Here is a 23,055-nt window from a genome sequence, read left to right as displayed (position 1 = left end):
GAATTCCCATTGAATTAGAAACATGCTAGTAGCCTTGCATGTGTCTGTAGCCAGAAACGTGTCTGAACCAGACAGCCTGACCCAAGAAAGAAACAAACAGGAAGAAAAATGCAAGATCCACCTACCTGATTCTTAGTACAAATTCCACGTGCTATTTCATATTGAATAGAGTTATTTTTCTTTAGCAAGTGTGACCTAAAGATTGTAACTTCTGAGGACAACCCCACATTTTCCAGAAAGACAATCTGGGTCCAAAAGGTCATATTTGTTCCCATATCCAGATAGTAAGTCGCTGCTTCCATATTGTGCTGAAATGATATATACGGACAGACCTCTCCTAAAGAATTTGTGGCACTAAGTACTTCAGTTTTCAGTGGATAAGCCTCGAAATATACATGAGTACCATTGCTTATGAGCAAATAGAAGTCACCATGAGCATTCACATATATGGCAAAGTTTTTGGCTTCAGTTTCCCAATCATTGAGCCTTAAAACATCTTTCATATTAAACTTTAAGAAAAACATGGCATTGTTTCTCATTTTGATCACAGTGTTTCCAGCACTGCCTATAAAAAGGGGAAAAACAGATAGAGCTTAGTATAACATCTGGTTTATGTATATAATTATATTACTGTTATCAATAAAACTACAATTCTTTCTTATCTTTTCAGTAATACTGGTTGATTGTTTTAACCAAACGTTTGTCCTTAGTACAAATTTGCCTTGCATTGTGGCAAAACTTATCTATAGAAAATGTATGCTTGTGATTCCAAAACATTATTTATTTCTTAAAATTATTTGTATAGTGTCTTTCATTTCCAAGGTGATTTCTGGGAGACATTGTTTTAAATTAAAATTGGGAACACACATTATTCTTCCTTTCAAAAGGCCACATTTTCTTCTCTCATATCCAACAACAATGTACAAACATCCTGTTCAGCTGCAGGATGACCAATTAATGCTACTTGCTGGCAGCCACCCTCCCAGCATGCAGGCAAACCAGGGTTCAGGGATGAATGTGAGTCTCCTGTAACTGAGCTATATTGCAGCCTCTGCCAGAGAAACCTGGGGTATTGTTATTCCCTTACTTAGGATAATGTCACTACATACATCTGGTAGCTAAAATTTGCAAGGCACAAATCGCCACACCTTTTATTTATTTCAGGTATACAAGCTCCTGAAAACATACTAGTGACCCTGGCAGAATTTTGGAAAGAATTGAGGTACACAGTCCAGAAGTTGGTATATGAAGTTAAGTTAGCTAGGATCACTCCTCCTGTATGAAGCGCTAGGTGGGGAGAGATCTTGGAATGTATGTCAACACTAAGATGATATACTATATGTTAATTACGTGCATGCAGATGTGTAATTGATTACAGTGGTACCTCGGGTTACAGACACCTCCGGTTACAGACTCCGGTAACCTGAAAGTAGTACCTCGGGTTGAGAACTTTACCTCAGGAAAACAGAAATTGTGCGGCGGCAGCAGCAGCAGCAGCAGCAGCAGCAGCAGGAGGCCCTATTAGTTAAAGTGGTACCTCAGGTTAAGAACAGTTTCAGGTTAAGAACAGACTTCCGGAACGAATTAAGTTCTTAACCCGAGGTACCACTGTAGTATGTTCTTTCTCTCAAGTTTGAACTGCCCTCAACTAATGTTTGTGATACTTTCTTATAATTTAACAGTTATACTATCTTATTATGAAGGTGGGGGTACACATCAGTATGTGTACCCTGACAAAAGAGAAAGGTATTAACTGTGCCTTGTGTGACAGAAGATCAATCGTACATTTTGGATAACCCTGAGTGTCATCTAGTCCAACCCCCTGCAATGCAAGAATCTCAACTAACAAATCTGCTGACAGATATTCATCCAACCTCTGCTTTAAAACTTCCAATAAAGGAGAGTCCACCACCTTCCAAGGGACAGCTCTTACTGTCAGAAAGTTCTTTCTGATATTTAGTTGGAATCTCCCTTCTTGTAACTTGAATCCATTGGTTCAGGTCCTACCATCAAGAGCAGGAGTACACAAACTTGCCCCATACATGTAAAAGCCACACAGCCTTTTTCACATTATGAGAACTCAAAGATACATTCAGGGCCGGTTCTAAGGCAGGGCTGGGTGGTGGAGGGCGCCGGGCCGCCAGGGGGGCGGCGTACGGCTGCGCCCGCCAGACAGCTGCAGTGGTAAACGGGGCGGGGCGCCGGAGCGATCTTCGCACCACAGCGATCTTCGCCTGATATGCTTAAGATGGCCCTGGATACATTCCAGCCACGTGAAAGCACTTGAGGAGCTTGCATCCCTTCCAGTTCTACAATTCTATGATTCTATGACTCATCACCAGAAGCATGAGCTGCAGAGCTCTCACAGCAAGAAGCTGAAACTTGAGAAGCCAGAATGCGCTTTTTGGAGATAGGTTGTAGCAACAGCAGCTAAAGAGAAGCTTTGCAATGATGAGCAAGCTAAGACCTTCCTCTTGGACCAGAGAGGAAGAACTAAACCTCATTGCTTGTTTACAATGTGTTATTTTCTTGTCTTGTAACATTTATCTTATTGTAACTAGTATTTAAGACTGTTCTACAGTAAAACTTTGAAACTCATTCTTGAAGTGGAGAAAATCCAGTTCTACATGAGATAAAGATCAGGAATTCTGCTGAACAACTCTAACTCCAAGTTGCAAGGGTGCTTTGAGCAGGGTTTGGATGCAGCAGTTGAGTATCCACCCCAACACAGCTTTTTACTACCACCACCACTACTACTACTATTATTATGATGCCAGGCAGATTAGTGGCAGTTGTGGCTTCCACCCACCCGGTGAACCACTGGTGAACAGATGGAGGTATACTGCCTTAAGCTCCCCTCCTTTGAGGGCCCCCCAATGCCACTGTATTCAGAATCTTGTTTACAGCTTTAATAGCCATAATCTCTGATACATAACAGGAACACATTACGGGGAGAGCCCCAGTGGTCTGCCACTGATATGTATAGTAAATTTAATGGATTTTATTAAGCTTTTCCAAGCCATTATTGGCTTAATTCATATAACTGTTCACACATTAGAACTTTGTTTACAATGGACTCAAAAAGTAGCAACCTGAAAATTATAGTATCAGCCCCTAGGGATTGAACAGGATGTATCCAACTGCCATAGCTGTGTCATCCTCCTTGGAAGCTTTTTAATATAAAAACACCTGCATATCTAGTGACATACAGTACCCCCTCCCCATTTACACGTGTTCAATTCACACAACTGTGCATACGTGTGGCCCTGGAAACCCAGATATGTGTGTGGGGGGGAGACCTGATGAGCCACAGCAAAGCCCCACTGAGCCTCTGACTCATGAGGAGACCCTTGCCAGAGCCTGAAGGGGACACCCTCTTTGGGCTTCGGGGAGGGTCTCCTCATGAGCCGGAGGTGCAGTGGGACTTTGCTGAGGCTCCCGGCTAACAGCTGTAATGCAGGAAAGCGCCTGCTGCTAGTGTGCATTCCCACGCATCAGCTGTTAGCTGGAAAGCCTAGCTGTGCTTTGGGGCAGCAGGGCTTGGTTGACCAGCTCAACTGACGTGCAGGAAAGAAGCTTCCTCGTGCATCAGCTGTGCAAGACCCACTGTCTCTTTGGCTCCCGGGAGCTGGAGGGGCAGCAGGTCTTCATTGACAGGCTCAGCAGACGTGGGGACACTTATTCCCTGCGAGTCAGAGGGGCTTTGCTGAGTTGACAGGCCACTCTCAATTTTATGCAATTTCACAGACATGTGCAGGGGTTCAGAACATAACCCGTGTAAATGGGGAGTCACCTGTAGTACTTTCAAACACTATGCATTTATGGCTTAGGTTACAAACTATAATTGCCAAAATCAACTACAATAACTACAATTTCCATTAGTAATTTATCTTAAAATATACTATACTTAACCAATAACAACTTGATGAATAACTGTTCCTAATGCTCTTGCTGATAATTCCGCGCCTGTATCAGCTTCTTTAATATATCCGGTGACTTTGCTTCCTTTGTAAGAATAAAAAATCTTGTCACTGTACCACAGCAGCATAGATGATGACGCTGCAAACACAGCTTTCATGTGCATAGGGTCACTTGTAGGAGCTGGGAGGGAAAAATCTCTCAAGAACCAGTGGGGGTCGTCTTCATTATATCCTACCACATATAATTGTGTGGAGGTCTTGCATCCAGTACAAGCCAGTAAGACTGAAATTTCAGAAGGGATTGAATCATAGCAAGCAGTTATTACAGCTAAATTAACGTGGTCTTCGAATCCTATTACACTCCTTAAGACATCTACTTCCATGATTAGAATAAACATATCAGTTATTTTTCTTGATGGGTACAGGAGGAATATTTCTCTTTGTGTCCACAGGAGTGCATCACTTAAATTTGATTCCTGCACCGTGGGCGTCGGATGAGATAGAGAGAGAAGCGGTGGGAGAGATAATTAATAAAATTCAGACACTGTAGGTATTTCTTAAATTTATCATAAACAATATCAATACATTCACTGAAAAGTACCATATTTTTTCCAGCTATAAGACGCCCCCATGTACAAGGCCCCCTCCTATTTTTGGGGACTCAATTTTAAGCAAATGAGGGGAGATGGCCCAAAGTTGTTGAGCTTCTCTCCCCACGCAGCTGCGGGCAGGAAATGCTTCCTAGATTGTTTCCTGCATGCAGTGGCATCGGGGGAAGTTGTGCTCCTGCCGGCCAGCCAGTTGGCAGGGGCGCAACTTCCCCCAATGGCGCTGTACCTGGGAAAGGATCTAGGAAGTGTTTCCCGCACGCAGCGGCATTGGGGGAAGTTGCGCTCCTGCCAACCAACTGCCTGGGAGCACGTAGCTTCTCCCCCCACACGCAGCTGCGGGCAGGAAACACCCCCTAGATTGTTTCCCACTCGCTGCGGCATCGAGGGAAGTTGCAGTCCTGCCAACCGGCTGGCTGGCAGGTGCGCCGCTTCTTCACCCCATGCCACTATCCGTGTTTTGGACAACCCCCGTTTTTTTACACGGTTTTTGAGTCAAGAAATCTCATCTAATACACAGAAAAATACGGTAAAAACAGTTTGAAATGTAACAGACTTGCACTTAAACACTCAGCTGGTAGCAGATGAGTGCATGGAGTTGCATGCAGATGAGAGTCAGCCCCAATATAAATAGTATTCCCCCCCCCAAAAAAAACCCTGTTATTTGCCATATTAGGAAAAATGTGTGCCTATACACGTGCATTTTTCCTATTTGCCAAAATGTAAGGAAATCTGACCTGATCACAGATCTCCGTTTGCTCCTTTGAGGCATTCTCATCTATATCAACATATCTGCCCAAAGGGGGCTCCTCTTTGACTCTTAACTGTAGGCATTATCAGTGGATTTTTAAAATTGACTCAAGTGGGAGCAGAATTAGTACTTAATAGGATTATAAAATAATGTCCTTTTAAGGGTTTTTAAACATGACATTGTTCAGAAGTTCTTCCTATTTATTACAGATATCTAACAATAACAGTTTTGCGGGCTCAGCAGGGAAACCAATTAAACTGATAAGGTGGATGAAATGCCACATGTTCAAAGGAAGATTTCATGCTTAAAGGAAGATTTCATGCTCAAAGGGATATTTCATATTTCAGAACAATTTTCCTCAGGAGCACTATACAAATAATGTTCCTATGTTCACAGGAAATGGGATATTAAACAATCTACAAAATGAGGTTAAGTTGGTGGGGAGTTCCAGGTGCAGTTCCAAAAAGTAGTGGATCCTTTCCCAATAAAAGGAAATCATGAAATAAGATCCCAGAAAATATGGATTGGGGAATTTTAAAGACTAACAAGTTTATTATTACATAAGCTTTCATAGACCACATAAAACATCTTGAGCATATGTAGTTTCAGAACTCTCAGAAAAACACAATATTTTGCAACCTTCACAAACAAAAAGAAAATACTCTGAAAAAGTGCAGTTTCAAATTTAGATACACTTCTCATTGCTTTTGCTCACTTTCTAACTTGGGTCAGGCACCAATTCCCAGCCCAGCCTACCTTGGGAAAGGTGAAAGAGTCTGTATTGGATCATCAGGGGATGGATTTTTTCCACCTGCCTTTCACCTTGCAGCCCTAGGAGCCTTCAGAAGGGAACTGCTGCCAGAACAATAGAAGCAGCCAGGCTTAGAAAAATTGATTAGAAGGATGCCTGCACATTTTATTTTATAACTTTCCATCCAGTAGGTCTAGAGGCCTACATTTTAAAAAGAAAATTATAGCTTGGAATTTGGGGCTCCTTGCAGGCACAAGCACTAGTGCCATCATACAATTATAAATTTGGCCATGGCAATTTATTTCCTCCCTTTACTGTGAATACACATTTAGGATTTTTTCCTTCTCCGTTCCTTTTATACTTGTTTTGAGATTTTCTATTATGCAACAACCCATTTCTTTGGCTCTATGTACTTTTATACTAGTAGGGATTTAGAATCCTCCTTTCACTTTATTCTACTAGCCTTAAACACTGCACCTGTTAAAAATTCTTCTGGATATTGTTTTTTTGGCAGTACCTGACTACAATTGGTAATTGGTTCTACATTATAGAAAAGTTGCATTTTGGATGCTTCTTGCATCACTATAAGAGTGGTGTGTGTGCTTAATGAGAATGGCTATTTGTAGGGAAGTAGGGTGATGCTGCACAAACTTGGCAAGTGGTACGCATATAAAAATCCCATAATGAAGAGTTTGCTCAAAAATCCTGAAGGAGAGGAAACCTTTTGAAACTGCAGGGAAAACCTTGCACATAAACTGTCCAAGTCATTTCCCTAAAGCTGTTTGGCCTGTCTCAGCTATGTGCCTCAGCTCTTGGTCAGGAGGAGGAAGGTCATACTTGAGTGGCTTCAACGGACTGCTGCCATTGGGCTCCTGGTCACATTATTCCCCTTTTCTTGACATTCATTAAGTTCAGTTGCTGCTGAATGCTATTTTGTGGCTGCTAGCCTACTAACCAGACAGAGTGAGTCTGAGAACTGACGGAAAGCCCTTCCCCTTGCAGCCAGTGCTTTCTGAGTGTGCTACCTGTCAACCAAGAGGAAATGCTTTACTACCACATCCCGGAAGCACCGGGCAGCAACAGGCCACAATGTCTTTTAAGTGGTATGAGTAAAAAATAAGTCCATATGAACCCTCTAAAATATAAAATATTTTGAGTAACTCACTTGAACTGGATAGTCCCTTAGACACCAGGTTCTTGCTTCTATCCCAAGAATTCCGCTCTCTGGAAGTTTATGTTGTCTTCCAGCTCTGAATATCTCGTCATTGTTTATAATATAAATAGAATCGTCTATTAAAAATATCATGTGTTCCTCTGTTATGGCTATATCATTTACTTTCTGAGCTACAGCCGGATCTAATACAGTGGAGGGAAACTTGATTCCTTTTGAATTTCTGAACTCATCATGTGTTAGGAAAGCTCCATAATCTGTCATCACAACTACTGTAGTTGGATGACATGCAGACCATGTTATCATGAGCTCACTACCAGCTGGAGTCGAGATAGAGACATCATGTATGTCAACTGGAGGAATTTCTGATTTTGCAACAATAAAAGGAGTACGGGAAACAAAACAACCCTGAAAAGTAACTGGTTTTCCCCTGACTTCTCCAATGATGTAATCTGAAATGCTAGGCACGTCAATCTCCCAGTATCTAAAAATAGAAAAAAGCATCATATGATTACACACTGTCCTGTAGGCAACAACAAGCTCTTTAGAAATACTGAAAACAGTCTCAGCAAGCTCAAAACTAGGAATGAAAGAACTGTCAATTTTAGTTCTTTCAGATTCTCATTTTTCCAGTCTTAGGTTCTCCATATTTCTGCAGCAATTTGTGAATTTTCTTTTTCAAAATCATCATGAAAATTCATGGCATTTTAATGTTAATTTCTCCTACTAAACATGTTTTTGTGTGCAGTTTTGACTAATACACACATTGTTGCAATTTATCCTAATGCCATGCATTTTTGTATGTCATTTTCATAACTATATTCATTTTTATGTCCACTTTCCCCTAATATATGCATTTTTGTAAACACTGTTTTGTTGGAGATCTGCATACCAAATTTCAAATTCTGTACAGTAAGTGTGAATTTTGAAGGGTGACTGGTTTCAGTACACATATTGCTTTGGAAAGCATGAATTTGATCAATTTAGCTTCAGGTAAGAACTGTGTTGAATCCTCTCCCAGCCCTTTACAAAATGAAAAAACGATATCACTGGAAAGGCAAGAGCCAAAATGGAGAGGCAAAAGCTACAATACAAAACAGAATAAAGATGAGGCTGCAGCAATTAAACTCTGCGGTTGTAACCAGATCAGAATTAAAGAAGGCATTTGTTGCACATTTGGGAAGATTCAAGAGTTGAATCAAAGGGGGATATATGGATGTGAGGGCCACAGATCAAGAAACAGCAACAGAGCAAAAAATTTTTAAAAAATGAAGCAGACACGGAAACACTATTTTAAAACTTCCAAAGAGCACCTCAATATATGAAAACAAACTTGATATTAAAAAACCATTTTAACTATTTTAATTTGCATCCCAGAGGTTCTATGATAAGAAGCAGAGCAAAACTTAATTTACAATTACATTTGATTTTATTAAGATCTGTTTTTGGAGACACTCCAATGTATAATGTTATGAAACCTATCATAGCAGCATGGCAGGACTAGATATATGATTTAAAGAGCAAGTGCTGTTTGCCGGAGACATCTATACTGGATCAGTTTAGATTATTGCAGTCTGAGGGTGTGGACAAATTGCTTGAAGAAGTGTGGCTGGCCACCTGTCTCCTTGATCCTTGTCCATCTTGGAATACTAGCCGTAGCGGGTTGGGTCTGTAGGATTGGTAACCATTCCAGTCCGCCTTCAGGCCATGTTATGGCACTGAAACTGAAACTGTCTTGGTCACCTTTATTGATGACATTTATGGGGAGAGAGATGGGAGTAGTACTACAACCCTACTCATTCTACTTGATTTCTTGGTGACTTTTGATTATGTTGACCACAGAATCCTTCTGAGGCATATCCCAGAGGTGGGGATTGGGGACACTGTATTTCAGCAGTTCAATGCCTAAATCCAGGGCTGTAGTATCCCATAGGGTTTCATCTTATCCCCCACACTATTTAAGATGTATAAGAAGCCTCTACAAGCTGTCACCAGGAGATCTGGAATGAAGAGTCACCAGTATGCAGATGACACCCAGCTTTTTTTCTCTGTTCCATCTGAATCAGGAGAGGCAGCTGAGGTGCTGGACCAGTGCTTGGAAGCCGTGATGGGTTGGTTGCAAATGGTCCAAAAAACTGAAGCTGAATCCTGAAAAGACAGAGGAGTTATGTGTCCCAGGTTCTCATGTCTGGGAGGTGGGGAGGCAGCCTGTCCTGGATGCAGTTACAGTCCACTAGAACAAGCAAGTTCACAGTTTGGGGGTGTTCCTGGATTCAGCACTGTCACCTCAGGTGGCTTTGATGGCCAGGAGTGCTTTTTTTCAGCTTCGGCGGGTTCACCAGCTATGCCTTCACCACTGTACTCCATGCTCTGGTAACTTCCAGACTGGATTGTTGCAATGTGCTCTACATGGGGATGCCCTTGAAGGCAACTTGGAAACTTCAATCAGTCCAAAATGTAGCAGTCAGATTACTAGCTGAGTTTCATTTAGATATCATATAACCCCCGTTTTAAAACAGCTGCACTGATTGCCAGTTCATTTGTGGGCCCAGTTGGTGTCTGAGTTTGATTCCTAACCTTCCCTCCCTGATCTGTTTCCCTTGTGTGTCACATTCTTTTAGATTGTAAGCCTGTGGGTAGGCTTTAATTGATTGTGAGTAGGCCCATGAAGAGCTTGTCTGAGGCCCAGGGTGTTGAGTCCTCAATTGGCTGGGAGCCCCAGGGTGTTTTTGGCATGACAAGATGTGCCCCCAGGCAAGCTTAGTCCTCTGAGGCTTGGGTCAAGTGTACTAGGCTGGGCCCCCACTTCCAGCGCCGTCTTAAGCGCCCCTGTCGCCATGGTGCGCCGGATCTCTCCGGCGCCCTTCTGCCCCATTTCCCAACGCGGTGGGCGGGCAGGCACAGCACAATCTCTCCGGCGCCCTTCCGCCCCATTTCCCAACGCGGTGGGCGGGTGGGCGCGGCGCTGCTGCGCGGCGGGCGGGCGGGCAGGCACAGCACAATCTCTCCGGCGCCCTCCCGCCCCATTTCCCAGCGCGGTGGGCAGGTGGGCGCCGTGCGCAGCGGACCGGCGCCATGGTGCCCTGCGCCACTGGGGGTCTACGTAGAGCCGGGCCTGCCCACTTCCACAGGCATGTGAGTCATTCAGGGAACCTTTTTAGCTGAAGAGTGCGGCACAAATGTGGCAAATAAATAAATAAATAAATAAATAAAGTCCCACACCATAAGAGGTGTCATATAATTGTGGGTGGCTCATACAGGGTTTATACCTGGCCTGAGCTGTGCTTATTGATAATTAGGCTCATCTCAAGAACAGTCTACCTGGCTGTGAAGGCATGGCTGCTGTCTGAATGGGATTGGAAATGGCGCCTAGGAAACCTCTCCGTAGCACACCCTCCTTTTTACTGTTACGCCAGGAGTATCAGCAGTGCATGTGAGTTCTGCCCACCAAGCTGCTTGTTGGTGGAAGCTGGATTTCTCTCACCTTGGCTTCCCCTTCTTTGGGGGACTGGGAGGTTGTGCTAAATTCTCACCTTCCTCCAGCCTGGTGGAGGCAGAGTTTGGATTGCAATTTATGCAATTTTAACATATATCTCTTTGAAATTTTTTTTGAAGGTGCTTATAAGATTAAGACCATTATCAAGGCTCTAGGCATGTTTTGCTTCCTGGAACTTGATGGGAATGTGCATGAGGCCCAAATATTTGTTCTACAGAAATGCAGGTAATGCTTAGCTTGATAACTAAGATCAGGATAAACTTGCTTTTAGGGGTGCAATCAGGAGAAGAAAAAGTTGTTATTTGATCCTCTTCCACATCATCACTCAAGTGACTTTTCCTCATGTTAAGAATGCATATGAATTACAATATACATTCTCATTAGGAGGTGCATCAGATATGCCTATATGGATTTCCCTTGCTATACTGGGCCACATATACCTCTGGGTTAGATTACCAAGTTCTATGTGAGGCTGCTTTAAGTGTATAAATCCAATCCTGGCCTGATTGCACTGACTCCCAATTAGTTTCCTAATTCACAGTGCTACTTTTGACCTAAAAATCCTTAAATGGCTGAGGACTGCAATACCTTAAGGACTGCCTCTCCCCATATAAACTGACCTGGACCCTGCAACCATCATTTGAGGCCCTTCTTCATGTGCTTTCTCCATGAGAGGTCCGCAGAGTAACATGAGAGTGGGGCTTTTCTGTAGTGGGTCCCCGTTTGTGCAATGCTCCCCCAAAGGAGGCTTGACTGGTGTCTTCATTACTTATCTTTAGATGCCAGGCAAAAACATTCCTCTTCTACCAGGCCTTTAGCTAATTAAACAATCTATGGCCTTTACCTCTACCTTTTATGGTCTTTCAATAGTGTGTGTGTGTGTTGGGGGTTATTGTTTTTGCTTGTTACTATGCTAGGTATTTTTGTGTTTTTATATTGTAAACCACCCTGTGATCCTCAGATGAACAGCAGTATAGAAATTTAAGAAATAAATACATATTATACCCACAATATACTAAAATCAGCAGTCTTCTGTGTACAGTAAGATTATATACAATTTTTTAAAAATAAAAGACAACTAAAGGCTTCCGCCAAGATGGCAAACTAAGGAGAGCACCCTCAGACTCTCTCCCAGATCACCTGATGAACCCCAGGACCCAAGGGTGCAAAACGGGAGAAGGCGGATCTAACCCTTGAAGGAAGGGAAAAGGAGAGAGGCAAGAAGAGGGACTACAAAGCACAGAAGAGGCTCAGCCGCACACTGGCCCAGAACTAGCCCTGTGAAAAGGGTAGGAGATACCCCCCCCCCTCATTCTGTGTCTCACCCCACCCATTTGAGAAATAAATAAATAAATAAATAAATAAATAAATAAATGGTGGTGCCTAAGAAAGAGACCTTAACTGACCCCGTCCCCAAAGTGGATCTCCGGAAGGATGATGCTCTCACAGCAACCCACAGTGCGGATCTGAGGACGTGAACTTCCCCAAACTTATACTGCCTATAACATTAGTGTCTCACATCAAATATAACTGATTTGTTGAAAAAATGCTATGAACTGAGACACTGTATGTACTTTTGTAATTCAAGAAAATATTTAATTATTATTATTTTTAAAAAGACAAATTCAGAAAAATGCAAATGAGCAATACCCTCCATCTGTATATTGTTCTTCATAGTGTCCGTTGTGTTCACTGATGTGAAGCAACTTAACTGAAGGTGCTTGTCCCAAATTCAAGAACTGTCTGGTAAGTGTCTTAGAATGCTGTTTAGAAAATGGAATTAGTTGCATATTTTCAAAATCTGCTTAGATATATTTAAAGTCTTATCTGTTTTCATTTCTAAAATGCTATCTTTGAAATAGATATTTTCCAGGACCAAGCTCAAACCTGAAATATTAATTTTTTTTAAAAATACTGATATTGACATTCCCTTCAGATAATTCTACATGTCAACAATCAATTGATTGGGTTGGAAGAGACTAATATAGCTATCTTGGACCAGAGGAAATTTTAGCTTCAGTGATGTGAATCAATGGCCTGCTAGTGAAAGCAATTAGTGACCTTAATACTTTAATAAACTGGGCAAACAAATTACACTGAAAGTTGCTTTAAATAGAAGGTGTGATTATTTATTTATCTAAAATATTTTTATACCATCCTTTGGCAGAGCTTCCAGGACAGTTTATGAAAAAATGAAAAAATACAACTAATACATAAACAACATATTTTAAAGTTTCATTAATACAATTATATACTGGTGCAATTATTTAGTTGAATATATAGCCCTTTGTTTCCATAGGACTATGGACATTTCCTTACTTCCCATTTCAAGTTAGCTTATGAAGGGAGGATAACATACGTACTTCTGGTGGTACTTTCGCAGTATGGCTCTTTTCTTTACTATCAGCATTTTCTGGGTCAAAAATCCATACAACCAGAGTCTGGCAAATAAAAAATGATAAACGTTGCAAATTTCGATGAATTTGAACGATATTGTTTCTTCCTGTGAATTATAGGCCATTTTGTGTTACAGAACTATATTAACCATGTATGTAAGCTGACTATTTAAAAGCAAATTAATAGTCGCTGTTTTAAAGTTTTAAGTTTTAAAAGAATTAAGGTAAATTTGATTTTCCTGTAACAAAGAAATCCAAGTGCAAAAGTACTGAGAGTGCATTTCATGGCTGAAAACAGGTGCAAAGAGTAACTGAGATAACATTATGTTTTTAAGAAAAAGACATCAGATAATTCTGTGGTTTAGTGAAGTCACAGAAAACAGGACATAGTGATGAAAATCTCCATTAAAACAATATATTGCCATTTTGAGTATGGAGCCATAATTTATCCAATAGATTTTCTAGTTTTAGCATAAAAAATTAATAAAGCTAGGAAATTAATCTTCATAGGTGGAAAGGTGAGACGGTATGCAAGAAGGGCTCATCCTTTTCTAGAAGGAGCAGCATGGCGCAGTTTGCAAAGGGCTGTTTGCAAACAGGAGGGAAAAGGCATGCACAGCCACACAAAGCAGACCCTTTTGGAAGGATCAGTTGCATGCAGGATGTCTGCAGCCAATCATTCAAAAAGGCACATTTTTTCTTCCCTCCTGATATGGTGACGTGGGAAGAATAAACAGCTGTCTTTTCAATGGGCTTTCAGATAGACCATCCCTGCCACATTTGAGCCTCCAGAGAGGACTGTCTGAAAGCTCTTTGCATACAGCAAAAGTTTTTCAAACAGTGCTGGAAGTCCCAAAAATTGGGACTTCGAAGTTAAAGATTCAAAATGTTACGTGATTCAGTCATGGCAGAAGTGTGCACTGAATTGCCACCTAGCCAAAAGATAATAGAATAATTCACTAGATCAACATTACTGGGATAAATGCATTATCTTTCTAATGCATTCATATCACCGATTTATCTATAAAGAAATCCATTAATTGTCACTATACATATATTCCAAACTCCAGTTCAATCCTAGATGCTTGTTTCTAAAAAACAAATTCCTTTAAAACAGGTGGTTAACCTTTCACCCTCCAGATATTGCTAAACTACAGCTCCCATCATCTCTGAACATTGACCATGTTGGATAGAGATGGTGAAAGCTGCAATTCACCAATATCAGGAGAATCACAGGGTAGCCCTCCCCGCATTAAAACAAATGGGTCTTGTTTCCCAAGAGTTTGATTCTAAATTTCTGAGAAGTAGTAAAATCTCCTAGCTAGATGTGGGGATGTGCTGCTGATGATTGCAAAGCACCACTAACTGGTACTGGGCATACAACAGAACTGATGGTTATGCAATTTTGCAAACATATTTGAGATTGGGGCATGTATTTAGAATCACAACATAAAGCAATAAGACACATACATATCTCAGAGTTCTTACCACACCATTGCTATCTATTGATGATCTACAAAGTAAAAAAATCGAATATTAAGTTTAGTGAGCATAAAAACACTTCAAAAACTGGTCAAAACAAAGATCATTTAGGAATGCTTATAGCAGACTTCCGGTTTGCCTGCGGAGCGGAATGGTGGCATGGAGCGGATCGTCTGTTTAAGGGATGACAGCTACCAGGCTATTTGGACGTCAGAGGTGCGTGCCAAGGTTAGACACCCCCCTTAAAAAGCCCCACAGAAGAGTGGGGTCTCGATGGGACCAGCTGAGTGAGAGGAAAACTCACCACGCTCATAGAGCCTCGTCGCTGCATTGGCAAGTGGGGTGGGGTGGGGTGGGGGGGGAGAGAAGCAGCTTGAGTTCACTCATGGCTATATCAAAGTCCAAAAGCTGAAGCCACGATCTGTCACCTGAAGTAGCAGACCTTCCAAGACAAGGCATTTATTGCCAAATTCTCTGACTGTTTAATTAATTAATTAGGACCCCCAAAAATAATTTGGCGAAGACGGAATCTAAAAAGGAAGTCAACTTCTGTTTTCTGAAGGACAGATTCTGCAGCACAGATTTGTGAATGGAATTAAAGAGCACTTGGAAATACATCAGTCTTTTGTTACTTTTAAAACTGCATCTAGCTAAATATTAACAGACCCTCTCTCTATTGGATACAAAGAGTTGGATCTTGAACTGTTGCCCCTTTGAGCTCAAAGTGAAGCCTTTAGGAAAGGAGTGAAGCTTTTTATGAATGAAGAGGCTGTTTTTATGAATGGAGGTGGTCTAATTGATTGGGGGGGGGAATAAAATAAAATAAGAAAAACCCTGGATTTTTGCAAGTCCTACTGAAGCTTGGCAGGAGAACACCTTGCCATAACTGGGAGTAATCTCAGGGAGGTAAAGTGCCTGGAAGAGCGGGAGTAGGAACAGAAAATTGAACTTTGGAAGAGCCGGGCCATATATTGGAACTACAATTGTTGAAAATATCACATATTGGATTACAAATATTACTTGGATTATAAATACCATTTGGATTATAATTGTCTTCTTTTGTTTGGAAACTTTTTGATTACAAGCTACATCTAAAATATTTAAAATACAGGAACAGAACTGGAGAACTGGAAAATATTCTAAGGAAATAGAAAGTTGGAATGCCTAAGGACAAAACCACTATTAAGAGAAGTCTTTAATAAATGTGGTAATTTACCAAGGCTCTCAAAAACTCTATTTTGCAACTTTTTTATTTTACTTGATTATAGCATTGCCTGTTTATTTAAACAGCTAAAAAAAAGCCTGATTGCTGATATTTTGAATTGTTAGGTATTTTTGGATATTGCTTATATATATATATATATATATATATATATATATATATATATATATGGACTGCCTTAGGGATAGGTTTCTTGAAAAAGTGCTGTATATATTTTTAGAGCTGTATACATTTGAAGAACTGCTGGGGATAAAAAGCAGTAACGACAGGGCTTAGAGTGGAAATTTCCACATACAAGCCCAAGAGTGAAATAGAGATAAGACCGAATACTGACCTTGAGCTAGAAGTGTTTTGAAGTAATTGTTTTGAGAACAGACATGTCAGAAAAACTTAAACAAGAGTTAGCAAAGCAGAAAGCTGCTGAAAAGAGGAGAGCATCAGCACAGGAGGATACAGAAAAAGCAGCAAAACCAGATATTTCAGAACTTATGGCCTTGCATTTTGCAGAATTTAGAAAAGGAATGGAGGAATCAATGAATAAACAATTTATGGAAGTGAGGTTGGACATAGAGAATAGCAAGGTTTTATCACAGATATTTGACAAACTGGATGAAAAGGTAAATGCTTTGGAAGTGAAAGTTGCAAAACTGGAAAAAACAGCAGAGAAGGTTGAAGGTATGAGGGTGGCTCAGGCTTTGGTTGGGGCAACAGGAGGCCTGACGGAGAGACAAAATGAATTGGAAGAACAGAATTTACTTTTACAACTAAAGTTGAATGCAAACACGGTTCGAATGAATGAAGTTTTAAAATCAGGTGAAGTCCCAGAAACATGGAAAGAAGCCTATATAGCTTTGATACCAAAACAAGATTCAGATGCAATATTGGCAAAAAAATTATATGCCTATATCATTATTAAACAATTATTATAAACTGTTTGCATTTGTTTTGGCAAACAGATTGATTTTTTTTAAAAAAAGATCATATTCATTATGATCAATTTGGATTCCTTCCAGGTAGACAAATTAAAGATAATATTAGAACTGTATTATATATCAAAGAATACCTGGAAGTAAGAAATGAGAAGAAAGCAGCGTTGATGTTTATAGATGCTGTGGCGGCGGCAGTAAAACGCGTACACGTACAGTCAATTAAAAGTTAGTTTTATTCCAGAAAAACATGCCACTTGTCTGGAGCTCCCTGCCCCCGTGACTTATGGCTACCCTGATGATGACTCAACAAAATCCTCAGTGTTGTTCCTCTTCCTATGGAAACAACACGTGAAAACAAATCTCTTCCGTCGCTTCTGTGATGTCAATTTCCCCTTTTCTTGTACCCCTCCTCTCCTGCGTTCTTGCAGGTTTGGAAACTGGCCTGGACAAGCTATTGTCTGATAAGTCCTGTGTTTCTCTGGGCTGTGAACTCCCCCCTGGACTTTCCTTTGCTCTTCCCATAACAAACCTCCCTTTGTCCCCTGGGCTGCTGTCAAAGTCTGGCAGCTGCTGTTGCTCGCTTGCTGGCTCCAGCCTGACAGATGCAGAGAAAGCATTTGATAATGTTTCATGGGACTTCATGAAGGTGATGGAGGAAATGGGAATTGGAACAAACTTTAGCAGGGGGACACAGGCTGTCTACTCAGAACAGAATGCAAAAATAATCGTAACTCAGGTGATAACAAACAAAAGTAGTATCAAAAGGGAACAAGACAAGGATGTCCGTTGTCACCACTGTTATTCTTTCTGGTACTGGAAGTATTGGCAAGAAGAGTAAGAGAAGATAAGAAATAATAGGAATAAGAGTAAAGAAAAGTGAACATAGGTTGAAAGCCTTTGCAGATGATTTGGTAATTACTGTAGAAGAGCCAAAAAATTCTCTCCCAAAAGTAATGCATATAATACAAGAGCTTCGACAAGTATCAGGATTTAAATTAAATAAAAGCAAGACCAAGCTGTTATTAAAAAAACCTTAAAGAACCTGAAAGGAAAGAAATAACAGAAATGATAGGGATAGAAGTACATAAAAAGGTAAAGTATTTGGGTATATGGTTAACAGCAAAAAATATAAATATTTATAAAGATAATTACGAAAAAAATTGGTATGAAGTCAAAAGAAATTTGGAAATATGGAATAGGATGAATCTCTCCTTATTGGGAAGAATTACAGCAATAAAAATGAATATACTTCCAAGGATGTTATTGTTTTTTCCAGACAATTCCAATAATAACAGGGAATGCATGCTTCAAAGAATGCCAAAGAAAGATTTCAAGATTTATCTGGAATGGGAAAAGGTGAAGGATAAAAAACAAGATAGTATAGATGTGAAAGAAAGATGCGGATTCTCACTTCCAGATTTAAAATTGTATTATGAAGTTGCATCCCTAACATGGATCCGGAATTGGATCAAGTTAGATAAAGAGGAAGTAACAGATCTGGAAGGACATGACAAAAGGTTTGGATGGCATGCTTATCTATGGTATGGAAAAGCAAAAATACTTAAAGGATTTCAGAACTATATAACAAGGAAATCATTGTTTAAAGTATGGGAAAAAGATAAAGAACTATTAGAAGCTAAGACACCTTGGTGGTTATCACCTATTGAGGCACTATCACTTAAAATCTTGGAAAGAAAGGGAGAATGGCCAACATATAGAGAGTTATTGGTAGAACAAGAAGGAAAATTAAAATTCAAAGAATATGTAGAAATAAAAAAAAAATATTCAAAGCTGGTTGCACCATAGACAGCTAAAAGATATATTTAAAGAAGACAATAAGAGAGGTTTTTCATATACAGTCGCCAAATTCCAAAAGGAGGTGATAGAAGAAAATTCTAAGTTATTTTTAAAAAGGCATATAACATCCTTTTGGAATGGAAACTAAAGATGAAGAAGTAAAGTTGGTAATGATAAAAGGGGCACAAGATATAGGTCACAATATATAGTTTGAAGATTGGATAAAACTATGGAAAGTAAATCTGAAATTATGGACTGTATATTGTTGAAAGAAAATTATATAAAGATGATGTATATAGATGGTATGTATCACTGGTTAAATTAGTAAAAATTTATAAAAATGAACAGAAGGAGTGTTGGAGGTGTAAGGCTGAAGGTGTGGTGTGATTGTAAAAATGTAAAAAATATGCTGGGAAATGATATACAATGAACGGAAAAAAAAGTTCAAAATAACATTTGTTAAGCAACCAGAAGCCTTCCTGTTGGGTATTTTAGGTCAGGATCTGCCAAAAGAGAAGAGGACACTATTTATGTATGCTACTACGGTGGCAAGAATTTTGATAGCACAAAACTGGAAGACGGGAGAAATTCAAACAAATGAACAATGGCAAGAAAAACTGATGAATTATGCAGAACTGGCAAAACTGACGGATAGACTGCGAGAAAAGGACAACAGTGACTTTGAAAAAGAGTGGGAACCGTTTATATTATATTTACAGAAACAAAAAAAGAATATTGACTCGATGGTAGGATTTAAATAAACATTCACACCATTATTGATAGAGAACAATTAATGTGATGAAGGAATGATATAGTGGACTGTAAGAAACAGCAGTATATAATAAGGAGGACAACAAATCAGAAATGGAAGCTGAGGGAAGTCCAAAGGAAGGGAGGGGATGATGATGTGTAATATGTATGTTATTGATATGTGATGTCTGTAATGGTAGAAAAGAAAATCAATAAAAATTTATTTTTTTAAAAAGGAATGAACGTTGTTAATTCAACTTAATACATCTGCTTAATACATCTCCATTATTGATACACATATACATTATCATGTTAAGGTGTATAATGAGGAAATGTTCTCAAAGGAAAAATGCAACTGTAAGCGATTGAATATATTATGTTGAAAAGTATGTTTAATCTTACCTTGCGAAGGAAGTATACACATACCACAAGAAACAATTTAAATCAGCATTTATAGTCAAGTAGCGTTCCCTATCCTGAAATGTCTAAAAGGGAAAGGAAAGGAAGTTAGATATTTCATTCTGTTGCAAATAAAATAATCTTGCTTTAGAGTATAAGGAGTTTGAAATCCACTGGTATTGGTAATCTTGCATTTCACATACTGTAGCATGTTACAATTCTGTTTTGTCTACAAATTTTATCTAATTAAGTCACTCATAGTCAGAGAAGATCCACAGAAATCAATGGACTTAAGATAGAAACATACAAAGCTGCATGTCAGACCACTAACTAAGTAGCTAAGTACTGTACTGTCTACATAAATGGTGTTTATGTAAATAGCGTTTCCGTGTGCTCTGGCTTCCATCATGGTGTTCCGTTGCGCCAGAAGCTGTTTAGCCATGGTGGCCAAATGACCCGGAAAGCTATCTGCAGACAAATGCCGGCTCCCTTGGCCTGAAGCGAGATGAGCACCGCACCCCATAGTTGTCTTTCACTGGACTTAACCGTCCAGGGGTCCTTTACCTTCACTGTCTACTATAACTGGCAGCAGCTCTCCAGTGTTTCAGGCAGGAATCTTTCCAGACCTGGCAATACAGAGGACTGAACCTGAAAGCAAAGTATATGCTTGACCTGCTGAGCTATGGCCCATTCCCAACTCTGATCACTGGGTCAACTTATAGTATGACTTGGTCAATTATTTATTTATTAAATTTGTACACAATCCCAAGAAGGATACAACTGCCTTTTTTGCCTGTCCTCCAATAATACTTTTGTCTTATGTCCTATTTTGTTATCTACATTTCTTTTTCTCTTTACAGAGAATGACAATTTTCGGCCCCGGAAGGGGGTGGAACAGGCTTATGTGCAAACGGGGAGTTGCTTGTACTACATCAGAAGATGCAAGGAGAAGGGTCAATGTATGACCGTTGAGGACTATACCCTTAAGGTAACAGAACATGTGGCCTGGTATCTGTTCTGCCATCAAATCTCATAATGTGTTCTAATGCTGTCAAGTCGCTGTACAAGCTTAATCAAAATTTCCCCCTCTCTAAGATGAAGAACCACCAGTGATCGATCTTTCTATCTGAATAACAAAGCAATTAATGGATTAAGTCAGTTCCAAATGGAAGAGTGCAATACTTGAGTGGTATATGCAAGTGGTATATGCCAAGAACATTTAGAGGTACATATCTAAGACATGGTAGGAGGAAAATATCCTTAAATAAGAGACATGGGGGAATGATCAATGGTCTTCAATGTCTGTATACTAATGCACAGAGCATGGGAAATAAACAAGATGAACTTGAGCTCTTGGTACAGCAAACTAAATACGACATAATAGGCATCACTGAAACCTGGTGGGATGAGTCTCGTGATTGGAATGTAGTAATAGAGGGATACAAAATTAAGGGAGAGAAAAATAACAGTGATCTCATTGTGGGAGTTTACTATAGATCCCCAAGCCAAACTGAGGACACAGATGATGCTTTCCTGGAACTGATGGCCAAGCATTCAAAAGGAAGTGAGATAGTAGTAATGGGGGATTTCAACTATCCTGATATTTGTTGGATGTCAAACTCAGCCAAGAGCATAAGGTCGAACAGATTCCTCACTGGCCTTGCAGACAATTTCATTGTCCAGAAAGTGGGAGAAGCAACTAGAGGATCAACCATTTTAGATCTGGTCCTAACCAATAGTGATGACCTGGTTAGTGGGGTAGAAGTGGCAGGATCATTAGGTGGGAGTGACCATGCTCTTCTGGAGTTTATTATACAGCGGAAAGGAGCAACCAAGCATACTAAGACTCAAATTCTAGACTTTAAGAAAGCCGACTTAGGGAAACGCTGGGTGAAATCCCATGAACAGTAATACTAAAAGGGAAGGGAGTTCATCATGGTTGGGAGTTTGTTAAAAGGGATATATTATAAGCACAACTTCAGGCAATACCAATGAGATGGAAACATGGAAGGTGCCTAAAAAACCAGGGTGGCTATCTAAAGAACTTTTAACTGAGTTAAGATTTAAAAGAGATAGGTACCAAAAATGGAAAAAGGGAGAAATCACCAGAGAGGAATTGAAACAAATAGCCAGCACGTGTAGAGACAAAGTCAGCAAAGCTAAAGCACAGAATGAACTCAGGCTTGCTGGAAAGATTAAAAGCAACAAAAAGGGCTTTTATGGGTATTTCCGTAGCAAAAGGAAGAACAAGGAAACAGTGGGGTCACTTAGAGGAGAAGATGGTGAAATGCGAACAGGGGACAGAGAAAGGGAGAACTCCTCAATGCCTTCTTTGCCTCAGTCTTCTCCAAAAAAGAAAACAATGCCCGACCTGAAGAATATGGAGCAGATGATTCAGCAAGGGAAACACAGCCCAGAATAAGTAAGGAGGTAATATAAGAATACTTGGCTAATTTAGATGTATTCAAGTCTCCAGGGCCAGATGAACTACATCCAAGAGTATTAAAAGAACTGGCAGAGGTGATTTCAGAACCACTGGCAATAATCTTTGAGAATTCCTGGAGAACAGGCGAAGTCCCAGCAGACTGGAGGAGGGTGAATGTTGTCCCTATTTTCAAAAAGGGGAAAAGAGAGGACCCAAACAATTACCTCCCAGCCAGCCTGACATCAATACCAGGAAAGATTCTAGAGCAGATAACGGTCTCTGAGCACCTAGAAAGAAACGCTGTGATCACTAAAAGTCAGCATGGGTTTCTGAAAAATAAGTCATGTCAGACTAATCTGATCTCATTTTTTGACAGAATTACAAGCCTGGTAGATTAAGGGAATGCTGTGGATATAGCCTATCTTGATTTCAGCAAGGCCTTTGACAAGGTGCCCCATGATATTCTTGTAAAGAAGCTGGTAAAATACAGGATGGGTGACACCTGGCTTGAGAGTAGTACATGTGAAAAGGATCTAGGAGTCCTGGTAGACCACAAACTTGACATGAGTCAACACTGTGTTGCAGAAGCTAAAAAAGCCAATGCAATTCTGGGCTGTATCAATAGGAATATAGCATCTAGATCAGGCTTCCCCAAACTTCGGCCCTGCAGATGTTTTGGACTACAATTCCCATCATCCCTGACCACTGGTCCTCTTAGCTAGGGATCATGGGAGTTGTATGCCTAAACATCTGGAGGGCCGCAGTTTGGGGGTGCCTGATCTAGATCAAGGGAAGTAATAGTACCACTGTATTCTGCTCTGGTCAGACCTCACCTGGAGTACTGTGTCCAGTTTTGGGCACCACAGTTCAAGAAGGATACTGACAAGCTGGAACGTGTCCAGAAGAGGGCAACCAAAATGGTCAAAGGCCTGGAAACAATGCCTTATGAGGAACGGCT

The 23,055-nt window shown here is 40.3% G+C and overlaps 1 protein-coding gene across 1 annotated transcript in view; it reads right to left on the bottom strand.

Annotated features, from left to right (window-relative positions):
• The window catches only part of CATSPERE (catsper channel auxiliary subunit epsilon), a 62,585-nt gene that overhangs the window by 31,900 nt on the left and 7,630 nt on the right, over positions 1-23,055 (bottom strand). The window contains exons 5-12 of the mRNA XM_060273275.1: positions 19,675-19,758; positions 17,256-17,401; positions 14,582-14,606; positions 13,061-13,138; positions 12,348-12,460; positions 7,196-7,811; positions 3,913-4,396; positions 126-565 (exon numbers count right to left, since the gene is read on the bottom strand). Of these exons, the coding sequence (XP_060129258.1) occupies positions 126-565; positions 3,913-4,396; positions 7,196-7,811; positions 12,348-12,460; positions 13,061-13,138; positions 14,582-14,606; positions 17,256-17,401; positions 19,675-19,758 (1,986 nt within the window). The remainder of the gene's footprint in view (positions 1-125; positions 566-3,912; positions 4,397-7,195; positions 7,812-12,347; positions 12,461-13,060; positions 13,139-14,581; positions 14,607-17,255; positions 17,402-19,674; positions 19,759-23,055) is intronic.

Source organism: Zootoca vivipara, chromosome 3, assembly GCF_963506605.1.
Source record: "Zootoca vivipara chromosome 3, rZooViv1.1, whole genome shotgun sequence".
NCBI lineage: Eukaryota > Metazoa > Chordata > Lepidosauria > Squamata > Lacertidae > Zootoca > Zootoca vivipara.
Note: the sequence above shows the minus strand (reverse complement) of the source record. Positions and strands in the feature narration are given on the sequence as shown.